This window comes from Channa argus, chromosome 9, assembly GCF_033026475.1.
Source record: "Channa argus isolate prfri chromosome 9, Channa argus male v1.0, whole genome shotgun sequence".
Lineage (NCBI taxonomy): Eukaryota > Metazoa > Chordata > Actinopteri > Anabantiformes > Channidae > Channa > Channa argus.
Window position 1 is genome coordinate 14,877,912 of NC_090205.1, and position 18,381 is coordinate 14,896,292.

At 38.9% G+C, this 18,381-nt stretch overlaps 4 protein-coding genes across 7 annotated transcripts in view; 2 read left to right on the plus strand and 2 right to left on the minus strand.

Annotated features, from left to right (window-relative positions):
* Positions 1-174: 174 nt before the first annotated feature.
* Positions 175-3,204, minus strand: scrn3 (secernin 3). The gene is made up of 8 exons (XM_067517336.1): positions 3,079-3,204; positions 2,671-2,844; positions 2,366-2,547; positions 2,002-2,201; positions 1,004-1,216; positions 731-893; positions 467-647; positions 175-352 (listed from the first exon to the last, which is right to left on the minus strand). The coding sequence occupies exons 2-8, from the start codon at positions 2,824-2,826 to the stop codon at positions 191-193; spliced, it is 1,257 nt and encodes a 418-aa protein (XP_067373437.1). The 5' UTR covers positions 2,827-2,844; positions 3,079-3,204; the 3' UTR covers positions 175-190.
* A 342-nt stretch (positions 3,205-3,546) lies between these two features.
* On the plus strand, positions 3,547-10,196 carry cir1 (corepressor interacting with RBPJ, CIR1). 2 transcript variants are annotated; one of them, XM_067517332.1, is made up of 10 exons: positions 3,547-3,724; positions 4,857-4,951; positions 5,117-5,190; positions 6,359-6,372; positions 6,491-6,543; positions 6,646-6,694; positions 7,022-7,142; positions 8,231-8,337; positions 8,543-8,628; positions 9,011-10,196. In XM_067517332.1, exons 1-10 carry the CDS (start codon positions 3,653-3,655, stop codon positions 9,705-9,707), a joined length of 1,368 nt encoding a protein of 455 aa, XP_067373433.1. In that variant the 5' UTR covers positions 3,547-3,652; the 3' UTR covers positions 9,708-10,196. The 2 variants fall into 2 exon arrangements, with proteins under 2 accessions (XP_067373433.1, XP_067373434.1); XM_067517333.1 differs by having other exon boundaries at positions 3,581-3,729.
* Positions 10,197-11,774: 1,578 nt separating this feature from the next.
* On the minus strand, positions 11,775-14,313 carry sp9 (sp9 transcription factor). The gene is made up of 2 exons (XM_067517334.1): positions 14,145-14,313; positions 11,775-13,635 (listed from the first exon to the last, which is right to left on the minus strand). Exons 1-2 carry the CDS (start codon positions 14,163-14,165, stop codon positions 12,337-12,339), a joined length of 1,320 nt encoding a protein of 439 aa, XP_067373435.1. The 5' UTR covers positions 14,166-14,313; the 3' UTR covers positions 11,775-12,336.
* A 3,113-nt stretch (positions 14,314-17,426) lies between these two features.
* The window catches only part of LOC137133575 (obg-like ATPase 1), a 37,598-nt gene continuing 36,643 nt past the window's right edge, over positions 17,427-18,381 (plus strand). For 2 of the 3 annotated variants that reach the window (XM_067517339.1, XM_067517338.1), the window contains exons 1-2: positions 17,427-17,575; positions 17,684-17,775. In XM_067517339.1, coding sequence (XP_067373440.1) covers positions 17,561-17,575; positions 17,684-17,775 — 107 coding nt within the window. In that variant the 5' untranslated portion in view covers positions 17,427-17,560. The remainder of the gene's footprint in view (positions 17,576-17,683; positions 17,776-18,381) is intronic. The other variant, XM_067517337.1, reaches the window with a different exon arrangement.

An 18,381-nucleotide genomic window follows, 5' to 3' on the forward strand; every position in this document is an offset into this window, starting at 1 on the left:
CCTGGGCCGCTTCCTTTTTATACAGTAGTTTAATCAATTATGTCATCTGATTGACAGGTTTCTTATGTAAGCATGTTTGTACCTGGCTAAAAAGTAATTTACAGAAGCATATACTGTTACTGTCACCCTAGAGATTAGTTTTTTTTGTGTGTGTGTGTGTGTGTGTGTGTGGGGGGGGGGGGGTTGCTTCTCAGCTTTTATTGTATGCAGCCATTTCCTGCTGAACAGAGCTTGAGAACAGATTCACCAAAAAATCTGGTATTTCAACACCGTGTTCCAGAAACTTCTCCATCTGTGACATATTTTCCTTCTCCAGTTTCCTCATCTGTTCCTTGATCTTCTTTCCTCTGTCCTGTTGGAAAAAAAAAAGTTTCTAATGACATTTTCTGCAGACAGTGACCACACTAAGCCAAATGTCAAATCCTGGTTAATTGGTAAATTGCAAGTTTGCATTAAATTGTTGAACCTTGTAGGTGTCAATGATGGCAGCCACTAGTTCATGCTTAATAAACAGCTCGTGTTTGCGGTCAGGCTTGCTCTGGAAGCGGGGTTTCTTCTTGACAGGATCATCTGTGCCGTAAGTGGGAGAAGTTGTCTCCTTCAATGGATTAATGTGTCTCACAAAGATAAAAGGTTTGAATATAGACCTGTTATACAAAAGAATCACACAGTCATTGTTAAATGCAGGAAAACTGTTTTCAAAAGACACTTTACAAGCCTAAGACTTTACCTTTCAGGGTCTGGAGTTGCTGTGAAATAGTGAACCCCTGGCAGATTAGGATTTGTGGGTATCACAGACACCATACTTCCTGTAGTTATGAACGTGCCCTCCATGTTGATACCACTAGCTTTATCCCTCAGGATACCCATCATTGTCTCTGCAGTAATGTGTCCTTAAGTAAATAAAAGCAACACATGCAAATAAATGGAAGAGACATATCTGTCAAAAATCTGCTTCTTGACACAACCTCAGATTTTCACAGTGAAGTGCACTTTAACAAACCATTGCTCTTTTCCAACAACTTCTTTCCCTCACAGTATCGGCTCCCAGAGGCTTCGATTCTGGCTGTAGTTGGAAAGGAGTAGACTTTGGCAAAGTTGAACTCAGACTTTCCATCCCACCAGTTCTTACTTTGTGCATATTCCCTCATTTCTGGGTGTTCCTTGTCTATCTTAGTCGTTATGCTGTACTGGTTTGAGATGTTGCGAAATCCGCCTAGAGCAGCATAAAATGTGATGATTAGTCATTAAAATGAACACATGCTGCTGTGATACATGTAATCCAAATTTTCAACACAAACCTAAGTTGTGTTAAAAAACTGAAAACTGCTGTCCATATAATTCTACATTTGTTAAAGCTTTCTTTATACAACTAATACAGGTATGAAAAAAAAAGAAAGGTCTGAAAAGGGCATAATCCACATAAAACGATGACTAGCTTGTAGTTGCTCTGAATTGATCCATATATATCAACTATATGGGCCTAGTAAATTTGTGCATGAAAGTAGTTTGACTTTGGTTTACAATAAGATAAATGGCTTTTGACTTGTCCCTTCAGGGAATGCCACAGATGTTGATTTGGCATGTATTTTTATGGTGGGGCCACCCCTTGTGGGGTGGGATTTGGGATTTGAACCCGCTGTGTTCTGCATACCAACCCAATGCTTGGTGCATGCAACCCAACTTAACTAATCGTAGTTAAGCCTCGTATTTCATTATATAACAGTTTAGCCCGTCTTCTTCATTGTAGATCAATACAATAACCATATGTATGCCTCCACAACAATGCAGCAATGCTTGGCCTGGTGCATGCAACCCAATGCACCAGGCCCCTGTGTTTTCATAGCTGCCATGAAAATATGCACTAACACACACAAGCACGATCAAAGCTGGGCAAGATATCTATTGTTTTAGGTTTCTTTGTGCTTTTAACAAAGATCTATATGAAATACAGCAGGCTTTTAGAATTCATCACTTTTTCCAGTATCCTTCTTTTCTTACTTTCCACTCTCTCTGCTGCCCAGTATTTCGCTGTCGTTTCCAGCACCCATGCTTCCTTTCTATCTGAGATGAGGAAACTGTTGTGGTAGGTGAAGCCACAATCATCCTCCATGCAGGGGCCACCTTGACCATATTTCTCCAGAAGCTCAGTAATGACATCCACCGCTTCTTCAGCTGTCTCAGCTCTTTCAAGACCAAGCCTGTGAAATCACAGACACAGCGAATATTTCTCAAAAATTCAGTCTGAACAGACACATACCAATTGAACAAAAGATTGTATGAAATAATTTGTGGCTTAGTCATTACATTTCCACCTCAAGATGAGCATATGTCAGGTTTGGCAACACAGGCTACTTATTTTTACCTGACAAGATCCATGCCAAGAAGAGCCTCATCACCATCAGTACTCTCTCTGCCCCACGATGCCTCATTTCCAATACATACTTGATGCTCATTTGCGCCCATCTCTGCCCCCCATAACCACGCAGGTCGGCTCAACACAACAGCATAGGTGTGTGGAACCTGCTCAATCTCTATGTATGTACACTTTTTCCAGGACAAACAAGACACAAGGGCTTATGACATAAGGGTTAATGGTTATTTAATGGCATGTTCACCAACAAGCAGTCACGATGTAAAAACTTTAAAGTTGCTGTGTGTGTCACCTACTTCAAGCTTCTCTTCTGCACCATAGTCTCTGGCTGGAAAATACACCACTTCTTGGACTTCATCACAAGGCCTGTCAGAGTTCTTCCCAAAGATGATGCGTTGTCCCTCAGTGGAGGGGGGCAGAGCCACAAAGGTGTCACAGGAGGAAGGGTGCATTCTGAAAAGCAAATTGGGCTAATACAAACAGAACAATTCATCGATTAGGTAACATGACTTAATGATCACACATTGTTTTCAGCCATCGTAATCTTACTGCACTATCCCACTGGATACACCCATGAGTTTCGATTAGAGCTACAAAGTTTAGTGTTGTGTTTAGTGCCAAATAACCACACAAGCCAATGTCATGTAATGCCGGTGTCATGTAGAGTTATGACAAAGCTCTAAAGTCCAACAAGTTATTCTTACCTATGAGTGCCAGTTGTATCGCGCACTGTCACTGTCGGACTCTAGTTTCATTTTTGTGTACTTGTGATGTCATCGGTTCACACTGATCCGGAAGCAGTGGGTGTATCGTACTTGACCTAAACGAAGTTGGATTTATAATCGTAGTTAAGCTTCGTATTTCATTATATAACAGTTTAGCCCGTCTTCATTGTAGATCAATACTATAACCATATGTATGCCTCCACAACAATGTAGCTTATTTGAACATCAGTGCTGCCATCAGATAGGATATAATTTATTTAAAAAATCATTAAAAAAAATACAACCCAATACAAGCTATATAATGTATTAGTCTATTATTACACTATATTTCTGTAACAAATTTTTTTGGAATCACAGACACAACGCAGACATAAGTAATCCAGTTTAAAGCTAAACGTCTTAAATTCAGCGACTTCCGACCAATATAGTACTGACTTCATGTAGAGAGATTTGTTTACATGCGGAGGAAGCTAATGTTAGGCTAACGTCTTCGTTAGGCGAAGTTGTTTCTCCTCGTTTAGCTAAGGCTAGCTGATGTTGTAAGCTATCAACCATGGGGAAGTCTTTTGCAAATTTCATGTGTAAGAAGGATTTCCATCCTGCCTCGAAGTCAAATATCAAAAAGGTGAGGTAAAGTAACATTAATGTTAAAGTACTGCTTGAAGCTACAGGGCAGCAGATTAGCCTACGAGCTAACCAGCCGTAATGTCACTGCCTTTGCTAACTTTTAGCCCAGTTTGCTACTGCGTCAGAGTTAACACAAGTTACTCTAATAATTAGAGGCTTGATAGGAAATATCGACCTCAGATTATGTTTTTGTATGAGTTGTGAGTGTAGATAAACCAAGTCATGACAATGTAGTCGAATAACGTTATACAGATAATTGTTGATTTTAAGCGAAGGATTCATTCAGTTTTCTTCACTTTGTAATTGCGGTCTCTGGAGTAAGATTCAAAGTTGTTATAGCATTATATAGTTTTTAATCACTGTTTCATTCACATGCATAGTTGAAAAGAATGCGGGCTCTTGTGTAATATGATGTGGTTATAGCTTACAAACTGTTTTTGGGGTTTTTGTTATATGCCATATAAGGCTGAGAATTTTTCTCTGGGAAGTTTTTTGTGTGTGTCTTAAACTGACGAAATAAATTGTACAAATTAAATGCATTTGTGCCAAACAGTTATGCTAAGATCTGAATTAATAGAATATACTGTAAAAAATGCATAAAGTAGCTGATTATTAATGTCATTTTAACTACAGTATCCTCTTTTAATTGTGCACAACCAGGGAGCTGCACAGCTTCATTTAGTACTAATAAGTTAGGAAAATGTACTTGTTTATACACAGACATACTTGATATAAAATTGTTTAAAAATGTCTTTAAACTAAAAAAAAAATTTGTATAATGGCGAAGGTGCCCGTGACTCTTTAGATTTATTATTTTGGCTACGAACTATAAGAAAGTATAAAGGGTCATCATAATTTCCAAGGTCCCAGGTTCATATAAGATTGCATTATTGTTCAATCAACAGTAGAGAAAACAAATCAATTTTGTTTTTCTGTCATTTAAAAGAATCAAAGCAGCTAATCTTAATATTCAAAAAGCTGAAACTGTCAGGAATTACTGGTAGTTAGTAAGATTCTCAGTGCTAACATGCAATAATGGTGAGCGACATGGGCAGTAGCTGCATATATCGCACAAGATTTGTGTGTCTGAGAATGTGTGCTGAAACGCTCCTTTTCACTTTGTTTCACAGGTATGGATAGCAGAGCAGAAGCTGACTTTCGAGAAGAAAAAACAAGAAGACCTTATGCAGGCTTACCTGAAAGAGCAAGAAACCTACAACAACAGGTTAGATACATCTACAGGATCATATATTATACCTCACTTACTTAGTGTTTTATTCAAACATCCAGTGAACAGTTAATGGTGGCCTCCTCCACTTTCATACATTGTTATTAATTAATTAATAAGATGAAAGAGGTCACGACATTCTGTGTATTTTCTTGCCTCTAGGTTGTTGATGGGGGATGATCGCGTGAAAAATGGCCTCAATTTTATGTATGAGGCTCCGCCTGGAGCTTCCAAGGGTAAGTGATTTTCTGAGCCGACCAGCTCTAATCTGTACTGAATATTACAAACCCCATTTGCTGAAAATTTGTGACATTGCTTTCAACGTAAATAATAAGGCAATTCTTATTTTTGAACATTATTTGTAACTATTTTTCAATTGTAAATAGTATAAAGATAACACAAATTGTTCATTTCTTTTTAAGAAGGCAACATATATAAACTCAAATATCCACAGGTACAGCAAATTAATATCCTAAGTAACACAGTTAAATGAAGATCACCAGGGTATAGTGAATGTGTTTAAATGACTGTAGTATAAATGCATCTGCATCTACAGTTATCAGGCATCCAGTTACTGGTAAATTGGTATCCTGATCAAAATCCATACCATCAAGACAAAGGTACACTCTAGTCAACTCTGTAAAAGGTTATTGGAAAGCCAAAGCCATGGGGTACATAAACAAACCCATCCTTAAGATATGATAGAAATGTGGCCCATGTATAAATCTGCTTAGAGCAGGACGTCATCAAAAGAAGAGCAACCGTGCAAGAAGGAGACTAGTGAGAGAGGCCACCAAGACGCTTACGGCTGAGTTTCTGCTGCTGAGACGGAAGAGTTTGTACATAAGCTACATGTTGCTTGGGCTCTTCAGCAGTATTGGAGATAGTTTCTAACAACTCAGCTGCTGAAGCTTGTAACTCTGTCTTGGTGGTCTCTTGCATGGTTACTCTTCTTTTGAGGACTTGTTTTTTGCACATTTTGCATCATTTTTTGATTTTTGGCCAGCTGTAGGAAGATTAGCGCATGTGCTGTATTTCTTCCATTTCTTAATGATGACTTTACTGTATGATTCTTCTCTATACACACTGTATATGACAAAGGAGGCCCCAGTCTTTTGAGCAAGCTGAGATTCTACATCAAACAAGAATGAGGAAATTATTTTGCTTTCAAAAGTTGCTCTCCCCCTGGAATCAATTAAAAGATTTCCATGTATTTTGATAAAACAACATGATTCAGTTTCAACGTATGATATTTGTACTATTCACAGTCAAGAATATGTTTCAAATGATTTGCAAATCATTGCATGCTGTTGTTTTTTTCAGATCAAAACAATTTATTCTCAATAAATAATTGCATTAATATTTTAATACTTGTTTCTTTTTTGTCTGTCTTTTTTTCTGAAGAGGAAATGAAAGAGGTAAAGTATACAATATAATATATCAAGAGAATTACATAAGTTTAAACATGCAAAGTTTAAGTCTGTTTTATTAATTTATAATCATTCATATTTTAAGAAAATAAACACTTTTTTTCAGGAGGGGGAGGAGGAGTACAAATTTGAGTGGCAAAAGGTGGCTCCTCGAGAGAAGTAAGTAGTTGACTTTTATACATAAATACATTTCCTCAATGTATTAGTATACTTTTTTTTTTCAAATTTGTGTTATTTATTTATTTTTATTCGGTTATAAAGGTATGCAAAGGATGATATGAACATTAGAGATCAGCCATTTGGAATCCAGGTAAGTGATGAATGTGGTTATCTTAAGCAGATTCACTTCAGCTGAGGGCGACACAAATTGAAAAAACAGAAGCAAATAACACATATGTTGTTTGTTAAAGCTATTTTTTATTTATTTAATTTATATATTTATTTAATTATTATTATTATTTTATTTTTTTTTTTCCTTTTGAAAATACTGAGTGCTTTTTTTCTCTTTGGATCTCTGAAAATTCTAAGGATGAAATAATTTCAAATGATAAAGACACACAGCTAGCTACCCTGTATCACAATACAGCATCTTCAGTGTTTACCATATAAAGTAATGTCTTTTTTTTTAAATTCCCAGGTGCGCAACGTAAGATGCATCAAATGCCACAAATGGGGCCATGTCAACACAGACAGAGAGTGTCCTCTCTATGGAGTATCAGGGATCAATGCCAGCTCTATGGCCTCAGACGAGGCAGCAGGTATTGTACAATAACAGGCATAATTAAAAAAAATGTTTCTCTGTAGTTTCTTGATGGAAGTTTTATTAGTGTAATTAAATCTTAACATTCTTTGATGTGTATAGAAAACTGTCAGATTTTATACGAGGAGTTAGTTATATGTTAATGAATTAAAAGTACAATATGCAAGTTAGGAAAGCAATAGCCTGAGACTCACAATCAATTCACTCTGCTCTACCCTATTCCTGCTCAGCTATGCGCTTCTGACACTTGTTATGCCATGCTTTGCATAGCCCCACAAGTATTAGACATTATCTATTTAAAATAATTAAAAATCTTGCAAAACATTTCAATCAAAGTGAAGTTATTAAAATTCCCTGATTGGTTAGAATGGTGGGACAAAAAACATTCAGAAGCAAAAATCTGTTCTGCTGTTAGTCTGACTTTACCAGCACTTAAAATACAATAAAAATACATACTAATTAATTAACTAAAATTAAAATCACAAAGTAAGCATATTGATACTGCATATATATTTTAAATTAAAGATGAGTGCATTTACCTGCTGAAATTCAGTTTTAAAATGGTATTTATATGTCAAATTAAAATGGTGGTTGTGTGCAAAAGAACAGGGATCCAGCATATCTGTGCTGCTTGATATTTGCTTGTAGTGGGCAAACATTTTTCTGTCATTGACTTTGCAGCAGGTATAGCCACTGTGTGTTCCTTTTTAGTTTTCAGCTGGAGTCTCAGTCTTGAGCTGATTCTGAGTTCTGCAATCAGTGAGTTGAGTAGTAAAGTAATAATGTTTACTCTGGGAGAGTCCAGTCAGTGCATAGTGTTGATGGTGGAGAGCTGTGATGGTGCAGAGCTGTAATGGTCCCCCTCCTGTGCTGGGAGAAAAAATGTAATTATTGTGTATTCTGATTCCCCTAACTGCTGCTTTGGCAGAGAATGATATTGTATGATTTGCTCAGCCGGAAGTGGAGTGAGTTGATTTGATGTCCCATTCTGTTAACAAAGCCACCCCTGAAATTCCCACTGTGGAGATAGTGGTTGGCATGGGTTTGACATCAATGGGACTCTGAGGCTGTGATTTGTGCTAACAGGTCCGTCGATGCACCCCTCGGAGTTAATGGCGGAGATGCGAAACAGTGGGTTTGCCCTGAAAAAATGTGTCCTTGATAGGAATGTTACTGTTTGCGATCCATCACAGGTAATTGTCTGTATTACACACAGGATGATGTACAAACACACATAAACTCTCCTCTTTAGAGTAACTATATAAATGCTGGTTTAATAAAACACACGTTATTATTGCTTGAATGTGTTCAGCTGATAGATTTACATTTTGGATTTTGATTTTTCAAGTTGTAATTGTGAATTCAAAATAAATTTCAATAGGCTGCATATTTTAATAGGAGTATGTTGCCAGCGAGGAAGAAGAGGATCCTGAGGTGGAATTTCTGAAGTCATTAACAACCAAACAAAAACAGAAGCTCCTCAGGTAAAAATGTCACACGCTTTACAACTTGTATATTAAAGATAAAAAATAGTTTAATTAATTAATTAACGGTTTAATTAGCCAAAAATGAATTATGATGTTTTTAACATGGCTTGAGTATTTTTAGTCTTCAGGTTGATACATTGAGCTTAAAGGAAATAACATACAAGGTTACTTTGTTGTTTTCTTTTACATGCTTTCCTATACAAATGAAGACGCTTTACGTATCTGTTGTTGTTGACTAGTATACCAAGTTTTACATTTACCATGAACTTACTGAAGCCCATTCTTTACACTTCATTGAGATATATCAGAATTAAAAATGCTAATATGTGTTATTGGTTCTCGTGATGGAAATTATTTGAACTTTACTCTTAATTTACAGAAAACTTGATCATCTAGAAAAGAAGGCCAAGAAAAAAAAGGGCAAAAAGCAAAAGAAGAAAAGCAAAAGAAAACACAAGAAAAAGCATGAAAGTAGCGAAAGCTCAAGTGACTCAAACAACAGCAGCAGTGACAGTGGCTCAGATTCACACACCCAAGGCAAGTTCAAGAGCCAAAAGAGAAAGAAGACAGAGAAAAAAGATTCCTGTCGGGATAACAGCTCTGAGAGCGAGCAACGAGTCAAGAGTCTGACAAAGGCCTCTTCTCACAGGAGCAGGTCACCAAGCCCCCACGCTGGACAGAAGCGGCCTGAGGAGGCGTCCAGAGATTATAAACAAACAAGGACAGAGAGGGGAAGGAGCAGGAGTCTAAATCACAGCCCAGCAAACAAGATCAAGCCAGAGGGAGGTCAAGAGAGAAAGAGACACGACAGCAGGGACAGGCAGAGACCTAGCAGCTCCAAGTCTGCCTTGGACAGAAGTAGGAGCCACGAGAGAGGCAGGGAGGACAGAGGTAAAGACAGACATCACAGTAGAGATAGAGTGAGGAACAGGAGTAGCCCAGATGGAAGGAAAGGGAGAAGAGCAGATGGGAGGAGCAGAAGTAGGGAAAGGAGGAATGAAAGAGAGGGCAGAGGAAGGAGTAGAAGTAGGGAGCGAAGAGAGAGAAGCAAAGACAGAGCTAAAGGAAGGCACTGACTTTTTTAAACGTTATTTTCTCTCGCATGATAGTAACCCGAAAATGTAACTGTCTGTTGGTATGACTGTTAAGTGGTGTTCTTAGTAAATCACACAGGCTCCTTGTATTTAAAAATCAGAATGCAGATATTTTGTGTGGCTCTGCTTTTCATCCAGTAGAGGGAAGCAGTCGACCGAAAATACAGAATGCAGCAGGGATCACTCTGTTGTTTCTTGTAAGAAATGGTCTCAGCTAATTGATTACCATTGGAAACGATTTGCAGCTATGATCCGTTAATGGGAAAATGTTGGACTCATTTTAATGGTCAAACTTCGGGACTATTTCTGATGCTGCAGCTTTTTATCTTACTTTAATCTTTTATTTTTTTTTTTTTTTTTTTTTTTTTTTTTTGGAGTTGCCGATATTGTAAGCTGTAATTGTTAAACGGATGTTGAGTCCTAAAAAGAAGAAAAAATAGTTTATTTCCCCTGATTAAAAATTTAATCCTCTCTGTTTAATGGCTTTATTAGCGATTGGATGAAATGAATGTCCGCATTGTAGATATGTTGGAAAACTACGTGACTAGATTATTTAATATTATTTCGAAAATGCACTACTTTTTTTTTAAATCAAGTTCTATACACCTGAAATATAATTATTACCTACGCGTTTGCACATTATATTTGTTGTAATGTGTCAATTTGTAATTTTTCAGATCCCGTTCCTTGGATGGCATGTCATAATGAGCGCTATCTCTCAAACTGTATTTTTTTTTTTATTCAAAGTCACACTCAAACAAAAATAAATATATTTTTGTCCAAAGTCTTGTGCGAAAATACAGTCTGTACTTAGACAAGCAAGTATGTTCGCATACAGGCGAAATAGCGCTTCATTTTATATATTTTCAATGAAGACCAGTATTTTAAATTTTTATGTGAAAAAGTGGTGTAGAATTTAAAATGTATATATTTTTAAGCCCTCTAAATTGCGGATTTTTTTTCCTGCTATTCACATTTTAGGCCTAAAACTATATAGGCCTATTTTGACACGCGCAGTCCTCAAAACTCATAAAAACAAATTTGATCTACATAAGAAAAAGACAAATGTATGCCAATTGCGTTAATGTGTCGTCTAACAGCCTACATTTCAACATTTTTTAGTCAAGTGTTCATACAAGTTTGTCTTTTTATATTTTGATGAAATTCAAATGAGCAATCTAATTTGATAGTTTTCACTGTCTGGCCGTTTTCTTGAAACCGCTGCTGCACAAAAGGAAATGAAAATAATTTCCCTCTATTGCCTTCTGGTCAATTTAACATCCTCTTCAAAAAAAAGAGGGTGTCTGGATGAGATGCTTTTCCCTGACGTATTCCCAGTCCCGGACTGACGCTGTAATTATTCCCCGGCTTTTCTCTAAGAATCGGACGCTGCACTGGGTAAGCACAAAGAAGTCAGAGAGCATCCTTGAACCCTTTCAATACGGGGCCACTGATATTCAAATAACATGCAGGCCCCATTTGACTGCGCTGAGCAAAAAGCATTTTAAATTCAGCATTTGCATGTGACTCTTTGCCCCTTCTTTTTCTGAAGTTTTAAAAACTGTTCCCATAACATCTATCTGATTTCTGGCAAAGAGAAAGAAGCCATATCCTTATTCTCGGTCCATCGATTGGTATGCAAATGAAAGCAGTTAATTTGGACAATTAGAATAAATATTCAGGGACCTTTGTCATGAAACCCCCTTGGAAACCCCCCGATAAAGTGAAACTGAACAAAAGATGTCTCGGAGATTAATTAGATATTTGATAAGACACGAATCCCTAATCGCAAGTACAAGACACATGGGGCTGCGATGTGCTCCAAGTCATAATTAATACAATTTAACAAGATTTTCATTTAGGCATGAAATGTCTTTTCCGGGGCATTTAACATTGATTTATCCCGTAGGGGAAATGGTGAAATTTAGTGTAATATAGGCGTAGGCGATATTAAGAGAAATAATCGATCACTGAGAGTTTAAAATAATTTCCTAAATGTTCTGCTTATATTTAAGACCTAACACAAATAATATAAAAAAAGATAAAATCTACATCACACAATTGCAGCCTTTTTTAAGATGTTTTAATTACGATAAAATGAAAGTCTTATACGTGTGACTTTATACAGGTAAACATTTATATATAGATATTTTTAGCAAAGAAATAAAAGGATTAACCAAAGTTGAAAAAGCTGTGTACATACATATCCACAAAGTGCGTCGAAAGTAAACTCCCTGATGTCCAGGATACCAACACGAATAAAACAATCATAGCCTAACATTTACATGAAAATAACACATAGTTTAGTCGTCAATATACAAGATGAGACTCACACTGTCCAACCAAAGTTCAACACGTTTCGCGCACCCTTAGCAAACATCCGTTACATTTTCAAGTTGTCGCTAAAAATTTCCAAAGGCCTACAGCAAATCACTCTGTGGATTCTGTTGATGGATTTACGAATGAAATACTTGTTACGCCTGTGGAGAATAGATTTCGACCTTACAGTCGCTTCTTGGAACATTTTTTTCCCCCTTTAGTGTCTGTCAAATAGGACCCGTTTTCATTGCTGTGCAGTTTTGATTCTGGTTTGATTTGGGGTGTAGCCTCATTAGGGTTCGTCGTGAGGAGACGGATCCTTAACACTGATTCTGGGGTTTACCCCGTCCAAAATAAGTTCTGGGGACTCGGACCTCGGGGTCTCCAGGTTACTGGTGTCGGTGTCACTGTCGCTGCCCTTTTTGCCTCCCCCTCCGGCCGTGTGCGTTTTGATGTGCTTGCTCAAATGGTCACTGCGCATAAAGCGCTTGTTGCACACCGGGCAAGCAAACCTTTTCTCTCCGGTGTGGGTGCGAAGGTGTCTCTGGAGCTCATCGGAGCGAGTGAACCTTTTGCCACAGAAAAGCCAGTTGCAGACAAAAGGCCGCTCGCCGGTGTGCCATCTCAAATGCGCTTTGAGGTGAGAAGTCTTTCCATACACTTTACCGCAGCCGGGAATGTGGCAGCTGTGGAGTCCTTTTCTCCGCAGGCTGGCCCCGGCGGGTCCCAGCCGCTCAGCCTCCTGGCAGTTTGGACAGTCACATGTTGCTCTGCCCGAGTACCGCCTTGATGATCTAGACGAGCTACTTATTCCTGAACTGCCGCCAGAAATCATAGCGTTGGCGGCAGAAGCGTCTGTATATGTGGGGATGACTGTTTTGAAACCGTCCTGCGTTAACAGGTGCTGGCTAGTGGACAGTAGATGAGACGCAGATGGGCTGATTCCAGTGGAGCTAAACGCCGAGTGTGTCAGTGAGGAGAAGTCCGGGTTGTAGCCACTCAGCTGAGAGTGGATAGCTTGGGGCGTCCCGGAGTGCAGTGAGGTCTGGAGGGTGCTTGCAGGATTTTGGACATCGAGCCACGACCCGGGATTAGTGTGGACGTCCCACCACGAGGACGCCCCGTTGGCAACATCACCAGAGATGGTTGAGTGGAAACCGGACTTGTACCACGACTCGTACGGGTGCGCCATCCCCACTCGCGGGTAGAGGGTCTCTGCTGATGTGTGGACTTTGGAGATAAAAGCTGACTGTCCAGATTCTTGGGATGTGACGCTCGCGGAGTTGGAAAACAGACCGCTGTACTCTGTGGAAAATGCAGACGAGGTCGGGGAGGTGGAGGCTAAGCAAAAGGCGCTGTTGCCTGTGCCACTGGTCGGTGTTAGTCCTGTCGATGCGCGGCTTGTTGCTACTGTGAAACCGGGCAGACTGGATCCCAAGTTACAGCTGGAGGAGGATCTTTTCCACGGATGAAATCCACCTTTTGAGAAAGCGCTCGAGTCAGGTAAAGTTGTAAGAGGACTGGTGTTACCAATTTTGTTGCAAGTCGCAGCCAGCATAGCGAGAGGTGTAGTTCCAAACCGTGGCTCTTCCTGAAAAACACAACAAGTTGGACTTAAAGCGAGGAACAACAAATATGGCTGAAAACTCGCCTAACTCAGAAGCAGACAGCACATTCTCACCAAAAGAGAAGTTCAACAAACTAATTAAAGCCACTTTACCTAGTAGGCTGCTTGCTTTGAAATAAATATGTTTGTGGGGAGAGAAGCGAACGCGAATTGCATTAAGCTGATTTAACAAGCTTATTAATTAACAAGCAACGTGCAGTGAATAAAACCAATGCACTGTGTAGACATCAGCTGTGCGACCAGAGAGAAGTAAATTCTACAAACACTAAAGTTCTGGTTTGATGCCAAGTTGTATCCTCATTAAAACGGCTTCCTTTTACTCCCCAAACTCCTCAAACGAGTAAACAAACAGTACCCAAATTACTAACCCCAAAGCATTCCTGTTCATGAACGCGTCCACTTCATTTGTTGTTGCAGTGGGCTACAGTAACTTTGCATACAACGTTTGCGGACAAATATAATCTCGGACTTACCCCAAGTATAGACGTAGCCATATCCAGGGTCTGTGCTGTGATGAAGGTGTTCGCGATTTCAACGTCGTACGGCTCCAATTTGACTCAGCTTCACCGTGTTAGACGCGGGTCACACGGTTTCTCTCTTGGCTGGCAGCTCCCAACACTACCTAGTTGTAGAGAGCGTGTTCTTTGAAGTACAGCTGGCGAGGACGCGCAGCCAATCTCATAGCTGCATTCATGGCTGTGCACGGAGTCAGCCAATGAGAGGCTCGACCGCAGACAGAAGCACCAAAACCTCGCCGTCAATCATCTGTTGTGCAGCCTCTGCTCAGACTGTCATACAAGACACGATTTGGATTTTTTTTTTAATGCATACAGTTATTTTTATGTATTCTCACTCGGAGACTCAAATGTTTCCTTTCATAGCAGAATTGAGTTCACACGTCAGGTCTCCATGAGGTAAGCTTTTCGTTAATTTTCAAGCCATTGTGGATTGTGGCGACAGTCTCCTCTGTGTAGTTCAGGCTTCCAGTCTGACTTTCGATATTCAGATTATGCCTGACACGTCATTGTGAAATTGTTGCTATTTAAGTGCAGAGTATCCTGAACAATGTGCGGGACGCTGCTCTTGATGACTTTATTATAACAGCCCAAAGCCGGTGCTGCGGTGCGTCAGGCTGGTGTGTTAGGTTGGTGCGCAGGCTAAACAACACATTTATATACGGCTTCATTTAAAATTTAAAGGCTTTTGTCTTCTTTCTGGAAAAAGACTAATTAATTAAGTTTAGTGAGGAAGTCCAGAAACAGGCCTGCCAGCACAGACGTCGCTTCTTTAACCGCGGTTACATTATTTATATTCCGTCTGAATCAAATAACTTGTCCCAGAATATGCGAAGAAAAACAGACTGTATTGGCTAAACTAACATCACGTTTTTTTTCCTTTTACTGCCAGCCAAAATCTACGCGCGTCTGTGCTCGTGCGCGTGTTTGCGCGCGGCCGGGCCGTACGCGCTCCCCCGTGCATACTTGTTGGCGGAGTGGAGGTGAGGGGTTAATTAGAAATGACAGCTTGCTTTAAAAGCGCGTGTTGTAGATCTGTTTTAAAAAAGACAAGTACTTTATAGGCGGGAAAAAAAAGTTCCAGCATTGAGCAGTGCCTGCAGCAAGGCCGTCAGTCATCTCCATAAAACTAACAGGAGGTACGATGCCTCACATGTGGCTGAGAAATAAAATGTACCGCAAAACAAACGCGTTTGATTAAAATGTAAACAATTAGGATAAAACGTGTTTCATCAGTTTTCCTAAGCTCGCAACTCGTTTTTTCCTTTTTTCATTATCACGATTCAATAAACCTGCATATCGCATAGCTTGTTAAAACGCTCAGGGATAATGACATAATGTAAAATTGACCTGCTCTGATGTGAATCATCATCCCTTTAAAAGTTAAAGCAATTTTCAAGAGAAAGGCTTGACCGAAAGATGTGCATTACAGTATTCAAAACGGGCAAATAATGCTCCATTATAGAGTATGAATGCTGCCAGTCAACACCGGCACAATTTGTTCAAATACTCTTTTTTTTTTCTTCTTTAAAACCCCACCTTTAGAAGGGTGAATAAAATTCAGTCTCATCAAATACTGAGCGCTGCCAAGAAAATGGAATAATTTTTGCAATCATGACAATTTGGCAGAGTGCTGTTAACGGTATTAAATGTCTGCTCTACATAAACAAAGTTGATTTTTCCAGAAGAAGTTAAATTAATTTCAGCATTAAATAAAAATTAAAAAGGATAGCCTTTAAGCTTTTCTTTTCATATTTACTTCATTAAAAATCAACAAAAGCCTTAAGTGGTTCTAATCTTACATTATTCTTTTAAACAAAAAAACACAATTTAACTATTTTTGTCTGAAATTAATATTACAGAGATAATACAGCTTTTAGTCTATTCGTTCAGTTAAGAAAATCATGTACATGGTTATATGCAGAGTGATATGTCTTATGAAGGAGCAGTGTGACCCTTCAGCTCAACAGCCTTACAAAACTGCATAGGAATCACAACAATAAATTCACTGGTATAACATGCCCCAAAATTTATTTGAATGGAAATTTATTTGTCACATTAACCTAAAATAACAATGAGTGATTTTCCCGGGGATGTTTACTTGAGACTAAATAGGAGAACATGATCTTGCCTTGTCATTCAAGTGAGAATTTTGAGGTGAATCTCTGGACTCCCTTCGTGAGCACTTCTCTGTGGCAATTAGGAGCCTATTACAAGCCATTAGATTGATCAATGTACCTTAAACAATGGGAATGATTTATTTGGTCGAACAAAACGCTCTGCATCTATTGTGATGAGTCTAAGTGGGGGTGCACCCGTCAACAAAAGATAAATGATTAATTCAGACCTATTCATTTAAATTCTTTCTACAAAGCCAGCCTCTCTTGCCTCAAATCCAGATTATTAGAGCCTCATTTTCTGCATGTTAAACTAGACAGGCTGCTGGATTGGGTGATGGTTTTTGGCTGTGCCCTTCTGTGCTTTAATTTGTATTTCTGCTGAGGGAAGTTTATTTGAGGAACATTTAACTAATTGTTGTAATTTTGTGTGCTCATGTGGCCACACCTGTTTCTCTCTAAAGGGTTTGAAGAAACCAGGAGTGCAACAATGACACTTTACTTGCGTGGTCCTTAAATAAATTTATTATAAGGTACTGCACTGATATTTAGGGTCATCATCTTTTTCCAAAGCGATCCTATAAATACTATTTATTCCTCTTTGTTTTGTTCTAAGTGGTTTTAAATGACAATGTATGCATCTCAACTACCATTTCGCATGAGTTTCTTTTATTGCTTGCACTTTCGGGTTGCCAGGTCATCATTTATTTTGGTAGCAAGTAAACAGAGGCCACAGCATAGAAAATTGAATCGACATACATTAAATTGTAAAGTGAAATAAACTGCACAGGATTCAGAATTCATTGATGTAAGTGATTAAGCTATTAAGCAGTCAGATATGGCAAAATTGTTCTGGACCTGTCAGTATAGAGAATCAACTTATGGATGTCTTCAGTTAGGCAGCCATTGAGACAAATGATTCGCATGTTAAAAAGCCACGAGCTATTGCTAAGCCTTAGATACAGATTAACTACAATGTCAGTACCTAATACCAGCTCTCTGTACGAATGATGGTATAGCAGCTCATCAGCTTGCATCATTAATATCGACAGCTAAATTTGGAAGTACAGGTCAGCTTGCCAGCTTACAGTGTCACCTTTCATTTCTAGGGGCTGGATGCTCTATTTTGAGCACAGGGAGTGAGCCAGTTGAACTGTAGTCGGCTGGTTACATTTGAGGACTTAGCTTAGCCCATTTTGTGTCAATGAATGTCTTTTTCTCTGAGTTGGTGAGCTGTTGTGGAAATACTTGTTAAAAATGGCCCCAAAGAAGGTGCGTTTTTAAAGTAGTTTATTCATTCTAAAATAAGCATGTCTTGTGGATTATGTAATGGCAAGTGCTCTTTCCGACAAAAGTTATCTCATACATTGTCTTTATTAGGGAAAAGGAGATGATGCACCAAAGCCACCACCACTGATTGGAAGATTTGGCACTTCATTGAAAATAGGAATCGTCGGCTTGCCCAATGTCGGGTAAGTAAAAGGTTTCTGTACATATGTTGTTAAAATATGTTGTTAAAATATAAATGCTTGTAAGTCAGCGTGTAAATTGTGTATAGCAGAATGAATGGCTTAGGAGTAAAAATTCCATTTGAGGAAGCTTGTGAATTTACATGCACAGACATCAGGGTTTTTTTAATTTGGTGACATGAGTTATACAAGTTTCTCTAAAAGGAGCTGTCATGGCTTGTGTATGTCATTCTTTATCCTGAAACAAGCAAAAGTTAATTTGAAACTTATGACAGTATATCTAAATATTAGCCAGAAAGCCCAAAAACCTGCGCTTTAGGGGAAAGAAGTGTTCTTAATCCTATGAAGTGGTCTGAGGTCATTTTTGCCCCCACTGTCAGGGGTTTTAACCCTCTGTCTTTCCTTCCCTTCCTATCACACCTCTGTGGTTGCAGAAATGAACATTAAATAAACAACAAGTGTTAATAAACCTGTTGCCTATCCATTTTAAATGCCCACTTATCTCTCAAAGTTCAGGCAAGGATTGTGGCAGTTTTTCATTCAATCTCTGGGAAAATGCATGCTGTAAACCCACCAACAGTCACTATCACACTCATATGTCAGGCAATT

What these genes read in the sequence shown, in the direction of transcription:
- scrn3 (XM_067517336.1), bottom strand. Translation starts at nt 2,826, where the DNA reads ATGCACCCTTCCTCCTGTGACACCTTTGTGGCTCTGCCCCCCTCCACT. An exon ending in GGCAGCAGAGAGAGTGGAAA is followed by an intron (nt 1,217 to 2,001) that starts GTAAGAAAAGAA and finishes ATGCTGCTCTAG; the next exon opens with GCGGATTTCGCAACATCTCA. An exon ending in GCAACTCCAGACCCTGAAAG is followed by an intron (nt 648 to 730) that starts GTAAAGTCTTAG and finishes TTTGTATAACAG; the next exon opens with GTCTATATTCAAACCTTTTA.
- cir1 (XM_067517332.1), top strand. Translation starts at nt 3,653, where the DNA reads ATGGGGAAGTCTTTTGCAAATTTCATGTGTAAGAAGGATTTCCATCCT. An exon ending in GGCCTCAGACGAGGCAGCAG is followed by an intron (nt 7,143 to 8,230) that starts GTATTGTACAAT and finishes TTGTGCTAACAG; the next exon opens with GTCCGTCGATGCACCCCTCG. An exon ending in CTGTTTGCGATCCATCACAG is followed by an intron (nt 8,338 to 8,542) that starts GTAATTGTCTGT and finishes ATATTTTAATAG; the next exon opens with GAGTATGTTGCCAGCGAGGA.
- sp9 (XM_067517334.1), bottom strand. Translation starts at nt 14,165, where the DNA reads ATGGCTACGTCTATACTTGGG. An exon ending in TGGCTACGTCTATACTTGGG is followed by an intron (nt 13,636 to 14,144) that starts GTAAGTCCGAGA and finishes TGTGTTTTTCAG; the next exon opens with GAAGAGCCACGGTTTGGAAC.